General features: G+C 39.7%; 1 protein-coding gene across 1 annotated transcript; it reads right to left on the reverse strand.

Moving 5' to 3' along the window:
- Window positions 1-4,378: 4,378 nt before the first annotated feature.
- LOC138018944 (high mobility group protein 20A-like) lies at window positions 4,379-13,117 on the reverse strand. The gene is made up of 5 exons (XM_068865622.1): window positions 13,105-13,117; window positions 11,296-11,342; window positions 9,835-10,033; window positions 7,907-8,261; window positions 4,379-4,899 (listed from the first exon to the last, which is right to left on the reverse strand). Coding segments are annotated over exons 3-5 (390 nt in total). The 5' UTR covers window positions 9,836-10,033; window positions 11,296-11,342; window positions 13,105-13,117; the 3' UTR covers window positions 4,379-4,865.
- Window positions 13,118-13,219: the final 102 nt, after the last annotated feature.

Genomic DNA, 13,219 nt, shown 5'->3' on the forward strand with positions numbered 1-13,219 from the left:
GGCTTCGAAAGTCATTGTAACGCGAATGACGTTTTAGTGGATCTTTAAACAAAATATACCCTTATGGAGCTCAAGAAGGGAACGTCAATTGGATAAACAAGACAGGCGGTGAAAAATAAATATCTGGAATCCTAAAAGCGACGAGTAATGGACTTCGACAACAGTCTTTCACCCGTCGAGCCGAAATCAAAGTGAGCTGTATTTCTAATATTTTGCCAAGTGTGCTGTTATGTACAACACTGAAACCAAATGAAAAATTTCTCTGGTAACTCAGTATGGGTTCAACAAAGACAGAGAAGGAATCCATAAAGTTGACAATATGGAATAAAGCGCTGTGTTACTGCACTACCACACGTAAGCAATGCGTGCCTATTTTTTCTAAAGATGACAGGAATTTTTTTTATTTCTGACAGTTGATTTAAAGGCTGGCAGCCAGGTTTTTAACCCCAGAAAAAGATCTGTTTCGTTGTATGAACGTATGAGCCAAAGGGCCTCTGCTGGCACGACTTTTGGATGACCCCTTAAATGGTCTTAATGACCCCCGACTTAAAAAAAAATGCCTGGAACGCTGCAGTTCAGTACCACCCAACTCAGTCCCTTTTGTTTTTGAGTAACACGTACTTCAGGTAACCCAGTGTACGCTCATGGAGCGTCTAGTTTTTTATATTGTGTGGGCTCACCTAAGGTGATTCCTCAGTAATGCACTGCGCATCCTGTACTGCGCATATGGTTTGTCAATATTTATACATTGGTAAAATTTGCAACATTGTAAATATGGCGAAAGACGATCATACACGATGAAACCGTTCTCAAAAGACGTGAGAGAAGTTGTGAATGACCTATAACACTTTTAGTGAATTCCGCGTGCATTCCGAAAACATGGCGAATTTTGTTGTTCCGATCTACGATAATCGAGATAGTCAGGTACGGGGTTTTACTCTTAAACGAGTACGGTAACCTATATTTTTTCTTGCATCATTTTGGTGTACAAATTATCCCCTTTAATTCAAAAAAGTAAAAATAAACAATTTATCGGAAGGAAAAAAAGAGATAACTAAACACTCACACAAGCCCCTTACCCAGGGATGTAAATTATGATCTTCAAAACAACTCGAGAAACGTTTTGAGTCGACGCCGTTTTGCGCGAAGTAGTTTCTCCTTTTTTCAAACAAGTAAACATATTCTGTCCTTAGATACAGTTAGGGTTATCATATCAAGACGAAATTTGGCGAGGGTATTAAGTACCCATCATAGCTTTCTCACATCACATTTTCTTCCAAAATAACGTTACCATGGCAACGATATAAGGCATTTCTTTGAGCCTTAAAATCAAATATATTGTCTTTTTTGAAAAAACGGTACGGTGAAATCTTTCCTTTCAGGGTTACCAGATTATGTTAGAAATTATCTCTAAAATGTTTAAAATTCAACAAAATCTGTAGGTTAGGTTTTCAGAAAAATCTTTTTTTTTAAATTGTAATTTTTTTTTTCACCTGCAGATTTTTTTTTAATTTGAAAGACAAATGTTTTAAATTATCCTAAGCTAACGTGTAAAAAAAAAATGAGAAAAATAAACCGTCCGGAAGCAGAGATAGTCAGGAAAAATGAAAGGGTTACAAGATAAGCATTTACGCATGTGTCACCCACTCATTCGAGTGCACGCGCGAGTGGAGCTACAAGCCAACACAAACGGATTTAAGTGACCATTAAATCGTTTGTGTAAAATTTTTGTAGTTTTCGTGAATAGGAGTTGTCTATTTATATTCCATACACATAGGAATGAGTATAAAGGTGAGCTAAATTAACGGTATTTGTTTATTTCTAGTGATTCATTTTGAATCATGAGCTGACGCGAGCAGCTTTTTGAATTGCGTGTGTGGCTTACGCGCGCGCCCTCAGCTGAAAACCAGCTTTCGAGCCTGCCGAACACAGTTCAACACAGGGCAAGGATTGCAAAAAAAATAAACATGGCTTGAATACAGCAACCATTTTATTTGTTCAATGCTTCCGCTATCTGTACTTAGTCTATTTTTCCTCATAATTGAACAAAATGTTTTGATGGTTTTAGTCTTTTATGAGAAATGTATGTTAGAAAAGGTAACGATGCAAAGAACTCCAAATTCGCAGAATTTTCTTTGTTATCGAAAGCATCGAAAGAATTTTCTTTGTTATCGAAAGAATCCAGTTAAATGCAGCGCATGCGTAGTAAGTTTAAAACATTGCAATTGAATGCGGAATACTTTCTCTGAAACACGCCTATTTCTCGAGAGCCACTAGTTAAAATTTAACGAAATTTGGTCTGAAAATACTTAAGGAAATTAGTAACTGGAGTACTGAAAAAATTGAACTTTAACGAAGGAAATTCTAGATATTTCAGTGAACCTTCAACAAGGGATAATCTCTCTGTCAAATTAATATTAAAATAGTGTTAAGTTCTGAGCATTGTTACAAGCTTGTTGCATGCAAATTATAAAGAAAATCTAACGACCAGGCCCGGGTTGCTGAAAGTATGGTTAGCGCTAAACCAGCGTTAAATACCATGGAAACGTATAGGTTTTGATACCTCTTAACCAACGGTTAGGGCTAACCAGGCTTCGAGCAACCGGCCCCAGATTTTCTGCAAATAAACAAAACCGATTTTAAAGGCCTGCTTATATGTATTCCTGTTGCCATGGTAACGGCATTTACGTCAGCTTTTCCATAAACGATGTAAGACAGTATTTCATATGCCCTAGACTCTCTACTTATCAAGTGTTTTTTTCAAGTGTTTTTCAAGTGTTACTTTAAAAACCCTCTGGTTTAGCTACCGCAAAATGTACCCTGAGCCGATGAAACAACGCGGGTAATTAGTATAATACAGGCATCAATGGGGTAAGATTGGCCCATTGTATCTCTTAATTAATTAAGCAAGCACGATGACTCATCTTTTTTATTGTAGTTCTCAAAACAAGGATTAGTAGGGAACATTCAGGGAGTTTTAAGAAAATCGTTGGGCAAATAGTAAATGAAGACAATGAAAACAGAGCTGAATAACGTCTGCGCTTGCGCCAGATTTAAGCGCCGAAACCCGATTTTGTGGTTTGTACGTGTTTATTATTTTTTTGTTTGTTCGACGTTTTGTTTGTCTGATTTGTGCCAAGAATTGGACCTTAGAACCAGAAACCCATAAGGGTTCACAGCTTCCGAATATTCAGTGCTAAGTACCATATTTGGGTTTCTGTTAGAACTCAATGGATTCTTTTTTATCGTCAAGTTTACGCACAGGAATTATAAGAAGTACGTCATGTAACTTTGAGGGCTAAATTTTTGAAGAAAACAATTTTTTCCAACGTTCGACACGCCTTAATTTCCTTAGTTTTCAAACAACCACCTTATCTTTTAAGTTTGAATACAAAAAAAAAAAAAATTACCCGCGAATCGCAGCCATTTCAAACCGCGCGCGCCTGAGCCCATGTTCCCATTCGCTGAGCTGTGACGTAGCCTCCTAAAAATAAATTGGTACGAGCGGTTTTAAAGTTAAAATAGAGAATGACAGATTCTATATTGCGTGCTTACGTTGTCGTCAAAACTTCAAATTTAGTGATTTCACGTCGTCGTTATGCAGAGGACCGCTGAGATACTTGCTAAAATCCGTGCTGCACGTGCAGCACGATTATTTATGCTCTTTTAACCAATGATATTATTGCTTTGTGGCTTTGTCGTAGTCGTAGCCGTCGTCGTTTCTTAAATTCCCTAATGACTGCACGGGACACAGCGGGCCCAACCTTGGATGGCACTCTTCAAACCCGGCCGCACGGCCCCATGAAATGTTTGCTGAGTGTGACTTGGGCCCGCTGTAAGTTTCGACCCGTGACAAAGGTCTCTTTTCAAGTACTCGTCAGTCCTGCGAACACAAAAAGAAAAGAGACCTCTACTAGTAGGGAATAGCGCAGAGGAAGCGCACGCGATAGTTGTGCCGTCGAAATCGGAATGTTTTAAAATCACCTTCAAAAGCTTCTTCCGAAAGGAAAGACTGAAATTTAGTATTTTTGCGGCCACAACAGAATTGATACCCCTCTACAAGTTTTGATTAATATAATAACGGAAGCCGAGTGTTGGATATAAAAGCCAGTTGGGAAGTGATGAGTAAGAGGAGACCGAGAAGCGCTTTGATCTTTGGAGACGGGACAACCAAATGCAATTTTTCTGATCAACTATTCAGAAGGGAAGCGACTAATAAATGGGATCGCATTAGCCTGTATAGCTAGCGGTATTGTTGGTGCGAGAGGCATAAGCCACGCGGAGACAAGAAAACAAAGGTGAATCAGGTGGGCAAGTACTGATCCGCGGCGTTCTCGGGGAACGAGAATAGTACCGTGCATTGTGCGTTCTCTATCCAACCTTTAACAGTTGTGCTTTAATGTTATATCATATCTCTATTGGGAGCTAGTCATATTTATTCGAAGTTTGGGGTCATCCTGCACGTGGCACTGACCCGGAAAAACAAAGGAAACATCGAAACGTCATTGTAGGACCTCCATTGTAAATCAACATTTTCTCCGTCTTGACATCCGCAGCCCAAAAGATAGCTCTGAGTTACATTTTTGCCTCTTACAAAGCTACCCAATCTTAGTACTCCCAGACTGATGAGCTCAGCTCCTCAAGACGGAACCACACTGTGTGAGACCAAAATGATTGCAAAGTCAGGCTTTTTTCGAGTTTCAAGCTCCATATACCGAAACCTTTGGGGTAAGGTGCTGCCGGGGTCAGATTTCGTTTGACAATGCTGAAAATTCAGCGATCATCGCCACCATTTGTCTCCAACTTCGCGCTCAGCCAAACGCTCTCCACACCACACCACCTCTCGCTGCACAGCTGAGTGGCGGTTATTCCGTTAAATTTAACCCTTTGTCTGCTTCGCTGAAAGATAAAATGAAAATTTAAACTGAGAGGAATGCCGACTGACTGTTGGCGGGTGGGTGATTAGATAAGCAATCAAAAGTACTAGAGCAGTTTTCAAATGACTGTCGAAAGTAATTAAGCGATTGCAATAGGCCATTTCCGAGTTCATGTCTGCCTCCCCTTCAAAGCGAGTCCAAGTGCGAAATTTTTGTTATGAAAATTTGTTTTCATTCAGATGTAAAGTAGAACTAATTAACATCACAAAAACTTCGCACTTAAACTCACTTTGAAGAGGAGGCAGACATGAACTCGGAAATGGCCTATTGCTAACTCTATTGCTATGCTTAGTGACTGGTTTACAAATCTCACGCCATTTTATCAACCAATGAGAAGAAAAACCAAAACCAATCGTGCCTTGCACGCGCGATTTTTCCCGCGCTTTGAGCGAGTTGCTACGGATTTGGATTGGTTCATTGCGTTGTTTGCACCTGCTGTGATTGTTGACAGTACTTACTTTGGTACTTGTTATTGAAAACGGTTCTATAATAGAGATTTTGCATGTTGTTTACGTGAAACGTCAAATGACAAGGTACTCAGTGCTCGTAAACCACGAAAATTCTCTTATTCTAACTCTTCTCTCTTTTAGGAAGTTGTTCGGTGTCTGTTGCTCACAGGCAAATCAGATTTTTTCAATTTTCAGCAAAACGCTTTGCACAACTTTCAACCTCACGTCTCATGTTTGTCGTAAATCCGAGACTAGATAGATTTAGCATTACGTTTAAGTGAAACGCGAGAGTGACCACGTGACAATGATTTTTCCGGCTTTTTGCGCGTTTGCCGGTTGCCGCTTCTACGTGAAAGTAGGCATTTTCGCGTTCGTCGTAGACGTGAAAACATTTACCGGAAACTCAAACAAGGAAAGATTATGTTTTATGGTTATAGATTGTCCATAACTGTCTCCTTACCGCAATTTTCTTCATGAAAACTCACGTTGACTCTCTGTTGACTCACAAAACAGCTTCTTCAAAGCTAGCAAAATTTGACAGGTATAAGGATTTTCATTTTATATAGCGTCTTTTTCTACAAACAATGTTTAAAAACTCCGAGTTTTTTCTTTTGTTAACAAACATTATAATCGAGATTAACACAGTCCATTCCGATTTGCAGTGGGTCACGCGAGGCTCAAGTCACTCTCAAGCATCAGTCTATTTTACGTGAACTATGAAACGGCCAGCCGACGTTTGCTGTTTCACGTAAACGTGATGATAAATCTCTCTACTGAGATCTATAAAGTATCCATGGTATTTCAAGTATTTCGTCTGGGTTGTTAATTGGTGTCACCTTACATATTTATTTGACCACCCTCTTTCTGGACCAATGAAACACAATCAATGAAACAGAACAAAACTACAACAACTGTTAAGAATCCCAACTGGCCGGAGGCAAACCAGTTGGTTATTTGCAAGTGCAGTCCAGAAGCTCAACCAGGGAATACCAGGCCGATCAACTTCAAGTAGTGGTCAGAACGGGTCTTGAACTGGCGATCTCCAGATCTCAAGGCACGTGCCCTATAAACACTCGGTCGCACTACTCCTAAAGGTGCGTGACACAAACTGTGTAGACCGAAAAGGAGAAGTAATCCTCGCACTTAGCTGGACAACGTAAGCAATTGTCTCCTACAGTCATCTAAAAATTCAGGTGGCTTCGACAAAATTCGAACCCATGACCTCTCCGATGCCAATGCAATGCTCTACCAACTGAGCTATGAAGACACTCGGTTGGGAGCTGGGGCCCGTTTCTCGAAAGTCCCGAAAACCTTTTCGGGCTCGAAAAGCTAACCCCTTGAATTGGAAAGCCGATCTCTTAACATGTTTTCAAGGCAATAAAAAGCAAAATGACTGTGAATTCTGACGACTTATATTCTCTACGTTCTTGAGATACAGAGGGAATCGTAACTCCCGAAAATGGCCCGGAAAGTTTCGGGACTTTCGAGAAACGGGCTTCAGGGCAATTTGTTGGGCTCATGTGTTCCCGTGACAGGAATGGTGAATGAATGTACATTGCATTGACTGTATGATTGCGCTACTTAATTAACAAGTTGCTATGATCTTTCTCTCTCCAAAACCTTTTATACCAGTGGTGAAAATATATTTCTCCGTCAGGTTAAAAAGTTTTCAAAAAATAATTAAAAGACGGAGAGGCTTACCCTTTGAGACCGCGATTAGTGCACATGAAATAAGATTCTTCGTAAACAACTAAATTTTCATGCACAGAAACACACACACACCAACCTGGGGTTCTCTTGTATAGTCAATGGCCGTGTTCACACTAGAAGACGAACAAATCGTCTAAACGGGCAAATCACTCAATGGTTTGGTCGTCTAGCTAATGTGAATACAAGTTGAGGAATTCCGCTAGTATTGTCCGACGTAGATTCATAAGACGGACAAACTGGATACGTTTGGGGGCTTGGTTACCTTTTATTTTTCTAGTTCTCTCCTTACTTTGGAAAGCAAGCCGTGACAAAATTTCTAGCACCTCGTCGCTTCTTTCCTCCCGCCATATTGAAAACTCCCCCAAAACCATTGCTTCCGTCGTTAGTTCCATTTCCCCGCAGAAGTTATTTAAGGAGCCCGCAAACGAGGAAAAGTTTTTTGCGGAAACATTGTTTTGCGAACTGTTTCCTAAAAAATTGTTTGTCTCATTTTCACATCAGACGATTTGTCCGGCTTCTAGTGTGAAAACGACAATTATCTTGCATAAGCGTATCGCCACTAATCAACTGGAGAATGCCATTACGTAATCCAGTGATGATGATGATTCCAAAGACAATCCTATCCTATCTTATAATTCCCAAGAGCAACTGTGAATAGCGATTGGTGGTTGAGATTTAAAGCACGACGATCGATATTTGGTTTTGTCAAACATCCCATTCGTGAACGCTCTTTGATTATCTTATCTCCCACGATCCATTTGAAATACCACATAATTAACATTTCATTAGGCAGCACCTCCTTACACTTACTTTGGAAAGCCAAGCCGTGACATAATCTCTCGCACATTGGTAATGAGACCCTCGTTCTCTTGTGGCGAGTCCAGTATAACAGAATATAATCGAGTCATATATGAGTCGATGGTGTCCAGCGTCGGTACTTCATTAGTACCGGGAAGAACTAAATTCTCAAATGCTTGAACAAGAGCTGCTCTAAGATTACTTAAGTGATTGATTAACACCAAATTAGTGTTTCTCTGCTGATTCGTTTCCATTTCGATTTTTCCTATGGCTTGTTTTAAGTTCTCTACATGTTTGGAAGTGACGGCATTTTGTTCCTCGAATTCCGTCGCCGTTTTGCGAAGTTGTCTTAATTCATCCTCGCGCACTGAAAGAGAAAAGAAAAAAAATATAATGACATTTCAATTTAGATTACATTATTTTTTTCGGAGTGTCAAAATTTGCTGTCACGTACAGGTATTTTTCTTTGTTTCTTTCAACTTAAGATAGCAGATGACTTTGCAAAAAAACTGCCGCCAAAATAACAGTTATATGCAAGAAGCAACCACCCTCCGACGAAAATATTAACGATGACTGGGGAAGAAAAAAGAAAAGAAACCTTGCTGTCTCCTGTAGCAATTACACAGGCATATAGAGCTGATGGGGAGTTGATAATAACGGGGTCAGCACTTGAGACGAGGGGGAAGGGGACCCCAGGAGGGGGGACGGGGACCCCAAGGGGGACTGAGCTAGTTACCCGGAATAAAAGATCTCACGGCCAAGGTCTTTCCTGAACGTTGCGCCACCGTTTGTCGCACACAAAAAAGTTTGAAACATGCGTGAAAAGGAAACACTTGCCAAGTAATAACAACTGCTTTAGTAGCACTTTCCGTTCTCAGGCTAGATTGTTTTGGTTTCTCATTCGGAACAAGATCAACAATAAGCACATGGCCACTCCTTTTTCAAACGTTCAATCCAAATGTGTATATAAATCTGTGTTTCGGTGCCAAGTCTTACATGCGCATCGCCACGCTTAGTTATTCTAATACGAAGTATAATTATATAGGTCTGCTTTACTGAAGTTCGTCCAGTTTACTAGTTTTAATAGCTAAGGTTAAACAATAGTCGGTTTCTAGTTGGAATAATGCAAAAGTCGCTCAACATTAACCACTATATCTGCCCACATCTCTATATTCTTAGTGAGCAGGACGGCATGGACTCCCGCGGGTTCCCCATTAACGACTGAGTAAAATCGTCTGGCGTTAGACAGAGTAAAATACGAAGTCTGGCCGGTTTAGGCTGGTTTGGGTGTCAAAGGGTTAATATTAACACTTGTGTTGAAAAAAATTCAAATCAACCGCTATAGGTAGGATTTTCGATGTAGCCAGTAGGCCTTTCACTATGCGCTGAAAAACCACAAAATGGTGCTTCGGTCGGAAAATGGCAAAAAAGCACTGAAACAGCACTCGAACAGAAAAGTCTTCGAAATTTAGAAATAGCGCTCAAAGTTTCTCACAAATTTGAAACAATCCCTTGGAGATTTCCTCAGTATGCCTTTTTTTTTACTAAAGAATTGGCCTTCCGTTGTTTGTGCATGTTTAGAGAAGTAAAACCACCGTCTTAATCGAGCAAGAATACTTTAGTGATACATGTTTTGAAGACTAAACGCGGTTTCAAACTGCTTTACTTCAAACGCAACACTGACTCAAGCTTATTTCAACCATATAACCTCTTGTGTGTTCAATAATTCAATCTTACGATCATAAAAGAATCTCGGTTTGCTGAAAACTGTTCTTTAAGACGAAACGTTGCTCTGAACTAGCCCATGCAAAATACAAAGAAAGCGATAACATGCCTCCCAAATGTGAAACAGTGCTCAAATTTTACTCAAAAAGTGAAAAAGCGCTCAAAAAGTTCCCATGGCAATCGGGACAGGCTAAATAGCCGAGGACGCCACTTACTTTCATTATGCTTGAGAAATTCCTCTGTAAAGACAGGGGCGTTGAATCCTGGCAAGTCCTCCTCTTCCGCGTCACTTTCGTTTAATTTTCCTGACACCGTCTGCTTGTGCTTGCGACCAAGAATATGTTCTCTCTTGTTGTGAAGATTGTTGAAGTACTGGTTACATGGCTTACAGTAGAGATCGTCTTCTGCACAGAGCTGTGAGATATCGTGACAATTTGCTGTAAATATATCGAGCCTGAGCTCTTCGTCAGATTACTGATATTCGCCCTGAAGAAGGGCGTCAGCTTCCAAAATCGTCCTTACGGTGTTTACCTTATCATCCAGTAATGTACCAGCTCTCGTAACCCGCTATTGTTTAAGTCTACTGTCATTGTTTAAGGACGTTGCCTTCTATTGTTATTGCTCATACGTTCTGCACATCTCGAGATACTCGGGTTTCCTATGAGTGATGCTCACTAATACAGGGATATTTTTACGCTGTTTAAAACCACGCGGAGAAAGCAGAACTTAGAAAGTACTCCTGGTACCCAAAAAAGAAAATTGAGGGTAACCATGTCTTTTTCAGAGATAATTAATCTTCAATTTGGAAAAGAACGCCATACATATATATTATTATTATTATTATTATTATTATTATTATTACCCCCAATTTTCTTTCTGGATTTCAATAACACTTGCTAAGATCTGCTTTCCCCAAATATTCATAAACCGCACAAAAATACCTTTGAATTAGTACTGACACACCTTCCTTAATTCATTGTTTTAGTCTTTTGTTTTTGGCTTGGTTATCGAGCTAATCACATTGTACGTTACGAGAGCTGCTCTATGAGTCATAGTTAATCAAGGGACTGGTTATGAACCTTAGAAACTTCAAAAGCGAGAACAATGTTGGCGCCATCGATGTTGAATTGACCGTGACCCTGCACAATCTTTTGTTTTCGCTTCGTACGGGTTTGCAAATTAGTTGCGCATAATTTATCGAAGGATTTGATTGGCTATCTAAAAAAAAAAGGTGTGTTTGTGAAGGGTCAAGGCCAAAAATACGGACAAAAACATGAAACAAAGGAACTTGTCGAGTTCATAACCATTTCCATGCATTAGCTATGGTTTGATAAAACAAATTGTTTTCGCGTTTCACGCCCCACCGACCGCAGTAGCAAAATTTCTTTAAAAGGTCTTCAAGTGAAGGCAGTTACATTTACTACAAACAGTCACATCCGTGACGTCACGGCGGCCATGTTGGAGAAGTAACAAAAGAAACAGCAGCCGTGTATATTCCTTGGGAATCGAACTTCATATTTATGAAAATTCTTCCTTTTGTTTTAGTATGCAAATATCGCTGCTTCTCACGTGAGCGAAAGCATTCTATTTGATCCATTCCCTTCACATAAAACAGTGTTTCAAAATTCCAAGAATTGCACCTGAAAGCTGCTGCGCATTTTTAATATTGTCGTTACCTCTATTCCATTTGACGAAGAGTTAAACCCATCAGAATTCTCTAAATCTGCAAGGGCAAACAATTTGCACAGGTTTTATGAATCTGAACTGGATAGCTGGGTTATCAAGTCTGGATTGGCTTTGTCCGGCTCCGTCTACAGTCCCTATCACATAACACGACGTTGCAGGTCAGTTCAGTTCTCACTGACTGAATTTCTACCGCAAGACGAATAACTAGTTTATGACAACCGATGTTTCGTCTATAATTTGTCTAAAAGAAGATTACGAAGAAACACTCTCGATGAAAAAAAGCAAAAGCAAATAAGCGTTTCTGTAGCATTGCTGTAAAACTATAAAAAGATACCATTATTGCGTGGAAGGCTGTCACTGAAAGTAGCCGGAGTTTTCGTAATGCATTTACGCTCTCTTTATTCGAACGCTTAATCGTTGCGCAGATTATTTAACAGAAGAAAGGAACAAAAAAAAAAAAAAAGAAATCACCAAATGGAATAAAAACAAATTTGGAGTAACATGGAGTCATATTTCCGTTATAGAGATGCAATTTTCATGATAGTTTAATGATTTTTTATCTTTTACGAACACATGCGACTTACACGGAAAACGAAGGCTACCAACTTTTCACCATTTGCAATCCGAATGTTTGGCGTTTTAACATTTCAAGAAATCACCTTGATTTGGGAAAAAAATTAGAAAGCAACAAGAGAGCTCAGGTGTCCTTTCCAAAAGGGTTCATTTTATAGTTAGCTATTGTGTGCGCTCCGGAAAAGAATGTTGACAGTTCATTCAAACGCTGAAACTAACAACCTTTATTCAGTGGAAAAATAGTTGGCTCAATGGCAATAAATTTAGTATCCTTTTAAAAATGGAAACCTAAAACTAAATATGTATATATGTTATTTGGCCCCGGTCAAAAACAGTTTTTCATTGTACGGACCTGACCCCCTTAATCCGGCAAATAACTTATTTATTTGTTTCCAAGAGAAACCACGGTAACGAATCCTGACAAATCTGATTGGTTTCTTCGACCCGTTAACTCTGCCCGTCGTCTTGAGACATCAACCAAGAACCAGATTCGCTGCTACATAAAGGTTACTCATAAGTCATTTTCAGACAACTTTCTTTTGTTTACAAGGGCAGGCCCAATTATTCGGTTAAGCGGCAGCCACAGTGCAGTTTCCTATACAGTTATTCATTGCGTCTAAGCTCACCGTGTTAACGGGAATGCAAGAGTGTTGACGAGATTCCGTTTTCGTGCGTTAAACGCCCAGCTTATTATTAGTGATGTTCCAATTATTTATTTTTCCATTTTAGCAGTCTCAACCACTTTTTATACTGGTTACACACTTCTCGCTTTAGCCATTCATCAACCAGCACTGTCATTAATCACCCAAGCCTGCAAATACCTAGGAGTTCTGCTGTCTTTTTAAACCCCTTTGTGGAAGTTACCACCAGGGTTGTTTGTACAGTAGCTACCGTTGCCGCAAATTACTCCAGGGCGATGTCTTCAAGGTTGTCATGTTCGTTCATTTATAAACGGCATTAGTAGCCAAGTTCAGCTCGCGCCAAACTACCAATAGTTAATATTCCAACTCTGGTCTCAGGAGTTTTTCTCTGTCAATTTCCATTAGTAGGGCTAACCGCTCACATGGTTCATATGGGGTAGAAAACTTGCACTTCAATATTACCACTCTAAATCAGTTGGGTCTGTTTCAAATACATGTATAAGAGCTGCACGGCACAACGTTTGCAAAACGTAATCCTTCCTTGTCAATATAATTATGCCAGGAAGAGACCAAAAAAAGGCTTACTTTTTCTTTTCCTTTCCGTTTTGCTTCTTTAGAAAGTTTCTGTAGCGCATCTGTTTTTTGGTATGCTTCTAATTCAACCAGATATCTCTCCTTATCACTTTTCGGCTTCAATCAA

Source organism: Montipora capricornis, chromosome 2 (genome assembly GCF_036669925.1).
Source record: "Montipora capricornis isolate CH-2021 chromosome 2, ASM3666992v2, whole genome shotgun sequence".
Classification (NCBI taxonomy): domain Eukaryota; kingdom Metazoa; phylum Cnidaria; class Anthozoa; order Scleractinia; family Acroporidae; genus Montipora; species Montipora capricornis.